Source organism: Mastigoproctus giganteus, chromosome 12, assembly GCF_048544385.1.
Source record: "Mastigoproctus giganteus isolate SK-2022 chromosome 12, ASM4854438v1, whole genome shotgun sequence".
NCBI lineage: Eukaryota > Metazoa > Arthropoda > Arachnida > Uropygi > Thelyphonidae > Mastigoproctus > Mastigoproctus giganteus.
In genome coordinates this window covers 120,510,115-120,522,459 of record NC_143586.1, presented here as the reverse complement: position 1 = coordinate 120,522,459, position 12,345 = coordinate 120,510,115, and the positions used below count along the sequence as shown (strand labels likewise).

The window sequence follows — 12,345 nt, the reverse complement described above, 5'->3', positions numbered from 1 at the left end:
CTGGTTTGTTTGTTGTAGGATTTAGGCGCAACAGCGACTTAGGCCATGTTGAGCTATGTTTGAATATATTATGTCGGTAAATTTGCGTGTGCTACTGATCGGTCTGCCTGTTTGCAGTAAAAAAAAAACTGAGTTTCCGGGAGAAAAAAACAAACCGCTCTACCCTCGCCTGAGACTAACTTTGCCACTTTGTTGTGAAACAAGCAATTAAAAACTCCTCATATCATTGAAGAAACACCATCCAGACTTATAGACTTGTGATAACCACGAGGGCCATAAGTCTGGATGTATTGCAAGCACACAGATTGTTATTTAAGTTGGCTTTATTAACTAGGTACTATGGTGGAAGAGGCATTGGCATTTCATTGATCACATTTGTCGATGACGAGTGAAGTTACCAATTATCGGTACTGACTCCTAGTACTGGCTTTAATTTTATTCCATATAGTAAAAAAATCGATCCTCGATTGAATAATCGATTATGTCACGAAATTTACTACCTTATTAGTTTATAGCGGAAAAACATGAACAATTTCGAGTTACACAATCACTTGGTAGGTCCAAATATGTTGAATGCTTCTAAAAATATGTTGAAGGCATCTTCAATTCATCTAAAATTTCAAATAATTCACTAAAATCTCAAGTAAACTGATCGTATTTAGATTCCAAAACTGCCTCTACTAAGTTTTCATAGCTTTGCCAACAGCTTTAGGACAAAAGGTCGCTAAGTTAAGAGATAATAGCAGACCATTAAACTGCTCTTAAAATTCATACTGGTTAAATTATTGCCGTTAATTCATAAAGGGAAGGTAGAATTCTCTTCTTATAGTCAAATAGGTTTTTAACTTTTTTAAGCATTACATCAGAGGAATTCAGTTATCTTTTTAGTAAATTCGTGTCACGTGCAGCGCGATAGTTATTTTGAATCGGAATGTCAAATATTGCTCACTTATATCAGAATATCTTCACCAGAATAAGTCACAGATAGATGTTTTTCGTTTTCATCATCATAGTGAATCCTTTGTAGCGGTATCTTGAATATCAGTTGCTTTTAGGGAATTAGGATATGATTACATAAGTATTACTTATCCTATATTGTAGAATATTTTGAGTGTTATATAAAATCTATCTGTTAGTAAAAATATTATAAATATGAAGCTAATTTATTTCTTCCTATATCAATAAATATTAAAAATCACAGAACGTAAAACCTTAACTATCTCATTCTTTCAAAATTTCACAACCCCTGATCATACAAGTTCAACAGAAGAAGTACTTATACAAAGTTAACTTTTCTAATGTAAAACACTCAACATATCAGCAATGTTTCATTACCTTTAATCATCTTACCTATCTCTTCCGCAGTTTGAATATGAATACTTCCACGACACACTTGGTCTCGGTGTAGAAGTCAAAGCCCAATACACTGACATTTGGAACGACGCTGGATCATGGCAGAATTTCCTCCAGGAGACTGACCTCCGCCAGCAATTCTACTACTGGCTCACAAACCCATACGCTCACCCCTACAGTGTTGACATCGCTCTCACTCCGGCCAGCATTGGCTTCACAAAAGAGGTAAGTTCTGTAGCAATTCTTGAATTACAACCAAAGCCTGTAATCATGTCTTAGCTTTGACTCACATTCTCGTATTTTTCTTTGTCAGGTTGAAGCAACTTTGAAATACGAATACAAAGGCATTGACGAGCCTAGCACTGGTTTATCTTCTTTTGGTCTTAGTGATGAATACGAAGATGAATATGGCAAACGTAGCTGGAGTTCCTTCAGTGACGAAAAAATTGGTTGGGGTTCTTCCAGAAATAAAAGAAATAGTTGGCTTCCTTCATTTAACGAAGATACCCGTGACTGGCTTTCCTCAGCTGAAGATATGAGCAGTCGCCACTCTTCAGGTTCAAGTGCTTATGGTAAAAGTGGTCACCTCTCTTCGTACAAAGACTGGCTTTCCTCAGGTGAAGATAAGCGAAGTAGTCGTCATCATCCTTCTTATGGTAAAAGTGGTCACCTCTCTTCGTACAAAGACTGGCTTTCCTCAGGTAATGATAAGCGAAGTAGTCGTCATCATTCTTCTTATGGTAAGGGTGGTCCCTATTCTTCATACCAGGAAGACAGCTATGATTGGCTTTCTTCAGCTGAAGGTGAGAGAAGTGGTCGTTATCATTCAGGTGCTTATGGTAAGGGTGGTCGTCATTCTTCATACGGAAAAGGCAGCCTTGACTGGCTTTCCTCGCTAGAAGATGAGACAAGCGGTCGCTATTCTTCAGGTGCTTATGGTACGAGTGGTCACCATTCTTCAAGTGCTTATGGTAAGAGTGGTCACCATTCTTCAAGTGATTACGGTAAACGCAGTCACAGTTCTTTTACTGATGACGAAAAATTGTATTGGCCATTTTCAAGTGATGAGAGAAGTAGTCATCGCTCAACAACTGAAGGTGGTCGAATTGGTAAAAGTGGTCGACGCTTACCAAGTGCCAGTGAATTCCATCGCCACATCCTGAAGGCTGAAATCGTGGGTCGTGGACAAAGAGAAAGGAAGGTCGAAGGACAGATCGTGTACAAGTACAGTGAAGACGAACTGATCCACAAGCTGGATGTGCTGTACAAAAAGGGCCCACTTTCCTCCTCCGATCCTGACAGCTTCAAGGTATGCTATTGTTTTCTCTTGACATTCAAACTTATAAATGAAATGACATCGTTAATTTAGTCCGTGTTGAACTAAAAAGTATTATACAGAAAATTATTATATATCATCTTCAGTGCATAAACAATAAAGCTACAGCTAGTTCAGTAGAGTGTTGATTTATGTTTTATTCAAAGTTATCTTTGAATAAAATTCTTTTGTTGTGAGTTACGCACGTTTATACATATATTCTCTATTATTTCTATTTATGATCATATAGATTTATAACAGGTGCTTAATTTAGAAGACAATAGTTTAAAACTTTCTTTAATATAATTTTAATCTAATTGTTTAGAATACATGTACCAATTAAATTCTAAAATTGATGTTTTGGTAAAATTTTATTCTTAGTTCTGCGCAACTGGTGAACTGAAATATCCAGACTACGACTACCAGAAATTGATCGACCTCGATACCAAGAATCTAGACCATGAAGTACAAACAGAAATTAAGATTCGTTTTGGAAAGGACTGTCAGCAAGGTGGAAAGGTACAGGAACTTGTCAATTTTATCACAATCAGATTTAAATATTAACTGCAGTATATTCCAGTAGAAGTCGACCTTTGAAATACTAAAAAATTGCCAAACATTTTAGGGTCGATTTTTATATGCCCGGCACTACATATTGCTGCTCACTTTTTAAAAGACAATTTGTTCATCTTCTTCGTCAGATGAAAACTGTTCACGGAATTTATCGGGATTTACGTTTTCATATTTGCTTTTCCAGAAGAAAACCTTCGAGGTTGTCAATTCCTTATAACATACGTATAGTCTAGTACATTCGAGCACAGTGCAGTTTTGAAGAGAGAACAAGGAATAGCTCGGATTTGTCACATTGTACAGTAACAGAAGTCCGAATTTACAATATTAGCGGGTCTCCATTGCAGAAGTTGTCTGTCCAACATGTCGTTGTATCGAGTTTCGAGACAATAGGATTCCCATAATGTTTTTCTATACGATGTCATTGTACAGTAAACTGTAAAAACAGATGAGAGTATACACTTCCTTTTGTAGAAGGCTAAACACCAAACTTACTTCCTTTTGTAGAAGGCTAAACACCAAACCTATTATATGCAGCAATTATGGCATTAACCATAAATGCTGCATATAATAGGAGCAATATGCCGCAGTATATCGCTCTTATTGATTAAGAGTGATATCACGTCGTCACCTGTTACTATAGGTTTTGTTTTTGACCCTGCTACATGACGAATTACTGTGTATCTCTTTCTTTACAGTTTTCTGAATAATGTAATAAAACTTTTACATAGCCTAATTATTACACTATGTCAAATGCATTATCACAATGTAAACGTTTAAAAGAAAGATCAGAAGTAATTGTATTAAAATATAGATAGTGATACCGATTTATTGTCACACACCACTGCGCAAGATAACTATAAAGCAACATTATATAATACTGCAATATGCTACTTTGTGAAATAACTGTAAAAACGTAGTGGGGGAGATAATTGACTTAAACAGCAAATGTGTTAATACGCACAAAATTTCAAAGCAAACAAAAGACGTCGACTTACCTATATGCCGGAAAATACGGTAGCAGTAGTGTTTGTAGTAATATAACTTTAGGAACATAAGCGACTAAAGCCATATTGCTCCCCATATACATGCTCTCTGTAAATTGCGTGTGTTCTGTGTGTCGATTTCCTGTTTTTTCTCCCAAAATCTCGATTTTTTTAGACCCGAGTTTTCGGGAGAAAAACCATGTTACGCTTCACTTAGACAGACTAACTCAATCACTTTGTAAAAAAGGCCCATAAAAATTCCTCACGTCGTCGACGGGACTCGAACTTTTCCACCCAGTGTGGTGAGGGCGGCAGTTCTATCAACGAGGGCGAATATACGATTAAATGCGCTTTCTTGCACATTTTGTTAATACTGAACATCAATTGTACATATTAATACTGGCATTAAAGACGAAGCGCTTGCTATTTTTAATATTACATTTATTAGTCTCTTTAATGAAGCTGTAAAAATTTATTGCATATCTACTATAAATTTTTATCTAATATTATTCTGCAGATCGCAATCCAAGGTTCTTTTGAAAGGACTAAAGAGCAAGAGGAATTAGAGAGCGAACGCCAGAAACCCGTCACCCTTGAAGACTTCAACCCCTACGCTTACTATTATCAGAAATGCCAGGAGGACCGGAAGGAAGATGACCTCTTCTACAGCCCGTATTGTATGGAATACCTGAAGGCAATCACGCAGCTTCACAAATACACCCTGGACATCCAGTATGAAAACGTAAGTCACAAATTTAGTAATAGTTGCTACAACCTAAATGTCCTAAAACGAGATTATCGAATCCGGTTACTAATAAAATACCACTAAATATATTTTCTGCTGATTTTTCTGTGCAAACCAAAGAATTCACATCGCATTTTTCCCGTATTTACAGATTCCACAATATGTGAAGAATATCACTATCAAAGCAAGCGAATTCTTGAAATACAGCCTGTTCCCATACATGGATAATAACGTTTTCGACACCGAAGTTTCTGGGAACAAAATCCGCATGGAAGCTAACTTCTCTGCTCAGGATCCCATTGTGGACATCCGAGTGTACAAACCCTACGAAACTACGTTCTACACACATGTCCCTGCCTTGAACTGGCAACCCATCACCACTACTCCGATGCTGGATTACTCCATCTTGGACGAGCTTGTTCCTTTGTACGAAAACGGTAAGTCATGAATTACACGTTTTTCATGTTTCTTTAAGCCAAATTCCCATTAATTATCAATATTCACAATTCACTGTTCTTTAGCTTTTCTAAAAAAGAAACTAATTACGGTTCATATCCTGCTACATACTTCAACTTATCATTCTGGTTTCAGCTCTGTAGATTTTAGCCGACAAATGAAATCAGCCATGTTATTATTTCTAAAGTTCACCCTCGAGTTCTTTTTTTTTTAAGAGGATCCCGATTGACAGACCAACAGAAATACGATAAACCTGAACTTCCATCTAATAGATTGTTACATTAATTTTCACATATACATTTATTATTACATAATTGTTCCAAACTGAAATTGTTGTGATACTCGTGATAGCTAGTTCTGAAACAGCTCACAAATACGTGTTAATTTCAACATAGTACGTAAGCGACTAGGATACTAAATTATAAAATACCATATGTCATAAATATAAATGCTGAATACTAATTACCAAATTACTAAATGCTTAATATAAATACTACAGAAAAAATCCATGTATATATCATTATAAAGGATGTACAGAAATCATCCTCGGCGTCATTTTAACATTTAAAATCCTTGTTGTAGTTTGCAAAATTGACTATGTTTGATTCGCTAGTTAAGATCTTTGCAATACTTGGCTTTCTAATTAAGGAATGCCATTTTTAATTAACAACATTGTTTAGAATTGTGGCAATGATCTAAACTGTATTGTGTCTTTCAGCTGACTGTTCCGTAGAAAGCGACACTGTGAACACTTTTGATAATGTCACTTACACCCTTCCGCCTATCCGATGCAGCAAACTGATCGCCAAAGACTGCTCTCCACAGGAAGCTTTCACCGTTGTAGGAAAGAAGATCTCGCACCCCAAATATGAAAAGGTACGGGGTACACCTGGTATGGGTCTTTTATGCGAGTTATTTATTAGTTAACAACCCATGAACTGCTCGCTAACACAATTTATTTGGCCTATAGTAATTTATTAATTTTCAAATTTTATAAGAACATAATAATTGACCTTATTTCCTATTTTAACTTGCAAAATCAGATTAGTAGAGGCCATAATATTTAGGTAAGAATTATTATATATTTTTTTAATTTAGCCCATATAAATGAAAAATCAATTATTAAATATTAGCAGTATCACTGCGGGTTTTATACTTAACTGCGCTCTGTACAACCTTCATTAACAATTATTTCATCCTGCCTACAGATTATCAAGATTTTCCTTGGTGATACAAAGATCGAAATCGTTCCCGGACGAGAAGAGGGAGATCTCATCGTCAAGGTGGATGGTCAGAAAGTGCCAGTAACCGAAGATGACACCTACTACCACGATGACCCTCAAGATGATCTCCAACAAGAGAAATTCAGCATTGACTACAATGGACTGTACTACACAGTGGATTCCGACGTGTATGGTGTTACAGTTTATTTTGACGGAAAGGCCATCATTGTAAAGGTGAGATTCATAAGCTATTTTGCCGTAAATGTGATACAAAATCATTGACTGATGTGGCAGGTGATTAGATCGCTGGTAGAAGGTCAATGGAAGTGGAAAATTACTTAATTATAATTTCCAATTGTCAATTGGCAATCTACAACAGTTGAGGGTATATTCATTCTAATGATATTTAATTAATCGCCTGTGATCTTAATTCAAATTATTTATAAATTGTGCTACAGAGTTAAGAAAACAAATAAGTAAATTCATTTTCTAATGCTTCTTTAAATTTTGAGCATGTCTTAATAACATAATATCGCATTTTCACAGCCATCTCATATATTAGTGCATGCAAATTTCCTAATCTGTTTACCGCTTTTATCCTAAATTAGTTTATCATGGTTTGATGAGTCTGTCCCCCCGTCATTTAAAATCGAGTGCCTTTCTGCCGCATACGCATATCCTTTAAATAATAAAAAAAAATCCTGAATTAATGTCAGTTCTAGACAATTTTGAAGATTACTTTTATAATAGGATATTTAATGCTTTCATTTATTATTATTTAAGTAACTTCTTAATAAAAAATCAAGTTCTGATTTGATGGATCTTTCGTGGCACATCATCCAATTCATCATTAATATTCATAACCGCAGGTATCAACTTACTACCAAGGTAAATTGTGTGGACTTTGCGGAGATTACAATGGTCAGACGGAAGATGATTTCAGAGGCCCTCAAGATCATGTCTACTATGATACTGAAGCCTTCGCCTACAGTTATACCATTCCGGAAGAAGGCTGTGATGTGCCCGAACATGGAAGACAGCCTTTCTCTCAAAAACGTGAGTATTTTTTTATGTGTATAACAGCTGATTTGGCTGCATGGTGAGATAACACTCAGGGCTGTACGTAGTGGTGTATTCGGGCCGGAACGCAGCGGAACGATGTTCCGGTACTTTTTTCTAAATGTCATAAAAGAAAATCATTAAATTTATACACCTAATATTATGAAACAATGGCATAATCAAAGGGAAGGGAGAAATATCTATTTTATCCATTGCTACTAAAAATATATATTAATAGTAATCTTTAAAATTAATAGATTTCTTTAAAAATTTATTTAAAAACAAAAATATAAATTCGCAATGAAACATGAACGTTTCTTACTAAAGTACAATGTCTTAGATAAAGAAATCCAACGAATGAGATATACTGTGATGCGTACGAACGCTGCATTTTGATTGGCCATGAGCTGAACGCTAGAACTAGTTGTTCTATGAACCCTGAGTCTGAAGTCTGATTCAGTTACTGTACAGTCGATGTGGCGTTATCATATAGTCTTCTGGAGAACGAGCGTTCCGGTATTATTTTTTTTAACAATACACCTCTGGCTGTACGTGTATAGAAAAGTGAAGGAGAACGTGGATTATATGATAAAACCATATTTACTGAACTACGAAAAGTGTAATGACTTCAAAATTTCACAATTAAAACTTAATTTCAATTTTCATTTGTTCTCTTACGATAATCTTATGTAATCCAATTTTTATCACATTCTACAATACACACGACATCCTCCGTGACAGTATAGTGTTTATGCCACTTGTCTCTCTTTTAGAGAGCGCTGGGTTCGAATCCCGTCTATGACTGGAGGAATTTCTAAAGTCCTCTTCAATCGAAGTGGTAGTTAGCCGATCTCAGGCGGAAGGAATTGGATTTTTCCCCATGAATTATCGGGTTTTCAGCCGCAAAAAATACAAATCGGCCCTTGAGTTCTACTGGTGAGCTACTGGCTCCACTGGGCAGCTCTACCAGCAGCTCTTAGGAGACCATGTGCACCCTGCTATGTCGCATTTTTTCCCGGAGAGAAACGGGATCTTCCAAGACGATAATGCACACATAATATATAACGGCGCATTGCCTAAGTGGCTGATGCGCCTGAAAAACATAACAACAGTAACATGACATGTGCTTAGCATGAATGTGATTCATTTGTTATTGTTTGTTATTTGGTTTTTAGGAGCATTAGCAACTAAGGCCATATTGCTCCGAGATATGCGGTGGTCATTCCCTGACCTTTCCGCATCCTCGGTATTTGGTGGTGACGGGCTCGAACCCCGGTCTAATCAAGAAGCGTGTGCTATGCACTGCTGCTCCTTCCCACCTGGCTACGGAGGCGCTGTGATTCATTTAATAAAATATGCAATAATAATTGGAAGAATTACTAACCTTATAGACAGTAAGTTATCAGTAAGATAAAGATATAGACAGTAAGAATATTTATGTGGGCAGCTTTCTAATTAAATTTTTAAAAAAGTGTAGAATATCGTTTTATCACAAATTATCACCTCGTTCAACCTTACTGACAGAAAATAATTATTATTCCAGATATTCCTTTTAAAAATTTTGTCATGTATTTATTCTTTCTTTTATTGACGACTTTCAATGTCAATAAAATAAAGATGGTATTTTAATCTAAGCACGAATTCTCAATCCCAAATTGGAAAACACCTTTCCTACATTTTGCTTGATACAAGTTTTTAAACATGAAATTTCCATATAGCATTGCCCTCGTGAGTAGCACATTTGATATGATCACGGTCATCCTTCCACACCAGATGGAAAAGATCTGAGTTTGAATCTCGTTGATGGCATGAAGAATATTTATTGGCCTTTTTCACAAGGTGTGTGATACGCCAAAAAAAAAAAAAAACATATAGCATTTCGTAGAATGTTATCGTGTAAATAAATGAATAAATATCAAAATTGATTTAAATCATCATGTGATAGATTTCAAGTAATTAAAGTAGAATTTTCCACTAAAATTTGAATAACTGACCGAGTTAGTCTGCTCACATTTTAATTTAAGCTACAGGACTTTGGGCGGACGAAATAAGAATAAGACGAAACATTTATTTATGGAAATAGAAATGTAATGTTTTCTATTATAAACGTGGAGGTTGCTTAATTTATAATTATCTACTTCTAGGTGGAGGAAGGGCAGAACAATGGAGAAGAGGCGGACAAGGACAACAATGGGGAAAAAGCGGACAAGGACAACAATGGGGAAAAGGCGGACAAGGACAACAATGGGGAAAAGGCGGACAAGGACAACAATGGGGAAAAGGCGGACAAGGACAACAATGGATAAAAAGCGGAGAAACACAACAATGGAAAAAGGGCGGACAAGGACAACAGTGGGGAAGAGGTGAACAAGGCGAACAATGGAGAACAGGTGGACAAGGAGAACAGTGGAGAACAGGTGGACAAGGGAAACAGTGGAGAACAGGTGGACAAGGAGAACACTGGAGGACAGGTGGACAAGGAGAACACTGGAGGACAGGTGGACAAGGAGAACAGTGGAGAACAGGTGGACAAGGAGAACAATGGGAAAGTAAACAACGATGGGGAAGAGGAGGTGAAGGTTGTACTAAACTCCAAAACCGTCGTGTACACATTCTACAGAGCCGAATGAAGTATGCTTGTTTCTCCAAGGAACCCCTGCCTGTGTGTGCCCCCGGTTGTGAAGAGACCCGACTCGTCACCAAGACCGTCCCTTTTCACTGTCTTCCACTTGCTGACAACACCGCTCAATACCTGATGAAAGAATCCCAAAAACGCGTATTGGATGAGCTCAAGAGGAAGTCCGAGGACCACTATGATCAGGTCCAATACCCCGAAGGCTGCCGTCCCATACATTATTAACCCTGAATCCGTCCAATCCGACTAGAAGCATGCATGCATGCCTCCTCTTCCTGATCTTGCTCCCTTCTACTCATTTCCCTTTTCTTTTGTACAAATGTAATAATTGCTTCTAATGTAGTTTACAGGAACGTAAGATTCAATCCTCAATAAAATTTTTGTTGTTTCACTAAATATTTGTTTCATTATTCAATATATTCATACAGACTTGTAGACTCACATACATGTTTCTTGGATAAAAGGCTTAGAAACCTTGTCACCCCATTTTTTTTTTTAAACAGTAAATAACAGGAAAAGTTTTCATTTACAAGTAATTATAAAGTAGATCCAAAATAAGTTACACACACCCACTCTGCGAGTTCTTTCTTTCTTCATACGCTGCAGTTCATTGATTTACAGTTATAACTGTAAATCAATGAACTGCAGCGTTTAAATTAAATCCATCTTAAATGTATTAGTTTATTGACTTTTGTAGAGAAGAAAACAGCCATCGGGCTAGCCAGGTGGGTAAAGTGACTGCCTGGGAACCCAAAGGTTCCGGGCTCGAATCTCGCCTCGGACTTGGATTAGAGTAGTGCAAACACCTTGGGAGGTGCATTATGGCCACAGAAGTCGATGCGCCAACAAATAACAAAAAAAAAGGGAAGAAAACTGCACGATAGGTCTGCACTGATTTTTCGCAAAATTGGTGCAAAAAATAACAATTGTCATAAATTTACAGTGTTAAAGTTATAGAGCTGCAGACTGCAGTAGATTTTTAAATTCAAAGTAAAAGAACAAAATGAGAGAGAGAGAATCTTTATTGCAACTAAATGAATACAATGTACATAGATGTAAGTGAAGTTGCAATTGTCCCGTCACGGCCAAAGGCCAGGGGCTCACAGCAGAATAAATAATTAGTTATGTACACAAGGATGTAAAAATCAAAATTAAAAAATATATATTTATATAACATGCTATTATGATTCCTCACATTACGCAGTATTAACTATATTTACAAGCTACATCACGTACATTATATTTACAATATACTGTATATAATATACATGAATGACACTTCTCTGTCAAACGAATTTTGTCGTGGCACCGGAGAGCTTGGCATATGGTGTGGAGAGGCGCACGAACTTGTTCTTATTGACTTCCGGGATTGGAGCGAGCTGCTAATACACTTGTGTTCAAAACTTAAGGACCAACACTATTTCTAAAGGTTACAATCACAAAATCTTTACTTAAGGTACTCTTTACTGATGAGAGTAGATTCAGTCTCAGCAGCGATTCTGGACATCACCTAATCTGGAGAGAGGTTGGCACATGGTATCACCTCGCAAACATCACTGAAAGGGATTGATATGGCGGTCGAGGTGTTCTCGTCTGTGGAGGCGTTATCTTGGATGGACGTACACAACTCCAGATACTGGAAGGCGGTACTGTAACCGGTGAACCTATTGCACTCAGGTAATCCTTCCCCATGTGCGTCTGTTCCGAGGTGCCATTAGCCCCGAGTTCGTGTTTATGGATGATAACGCCACACCCCGTCGAACTGCAGCTGTGATATTGTTTTGGAAAATGAGGACATTATCCGTATGGATTGGCCTGCCCGTTCCATTGCTCTAAATCCCATAGAACTCTTGTGGGACGCTCTAGGGAGACGCCTAGCGGCACGTCCACACCCACCAGAAAATGTTCACCAGCTGAAGATGGCGCTGACAAGGAACGGGCGTTGTTACCGCAAGAACTTATCAACAACATTGTTCTAAGTATGGACAGGCGATGCAAAGCCT

General features: G+C 37.2%; 1 protein-coding gene across 1 annotated transcript in view; it reads left to right on the top strand.

The window, feature by feature from the left end:
* Positions 1–10,567, top strand: part of LOC150077369 (vitellogenin-2-like) — a 37,587-nt gene extending 27,020 nt beyond the window's left edge. The window contains exons 19-27 of the mRNA XM_090385874.1: positions 1,366–1,578; positions 1,667–2,662; positions 3,050–3,187; positions 4,742–4,966; positions 5,121–5,406; positions 6,144–6,301; positions 6,634–6,882; positions 7,518–7,704; positions 9,852–10,567. Coding sequence (XP_090242000.1) covers positions 1,366–1,578; positions 1,667–2,662; positions 3,050–3,187; positions 4,742–4,966; positions 5,121–5,406; positions 6,144–6,301; positions 6,634–6,882; positions 7,518–7,704; positions 9,852–10,567 — 3,168 coding nt within the window. The remainder of the gene's footprint in view (positions 1–1,365; positions 1,579–1,666; positions 2,663–3,049; positions 3,188–4,741; positions 4,967–5,120; positions 5,407–6,143; positions 6,302–6,633; positions 6,883–7,517; positions 7,705–9,851) is intronic.
* Positions 10,568–12,345: the final 1,778 nt, after the last annotated feature.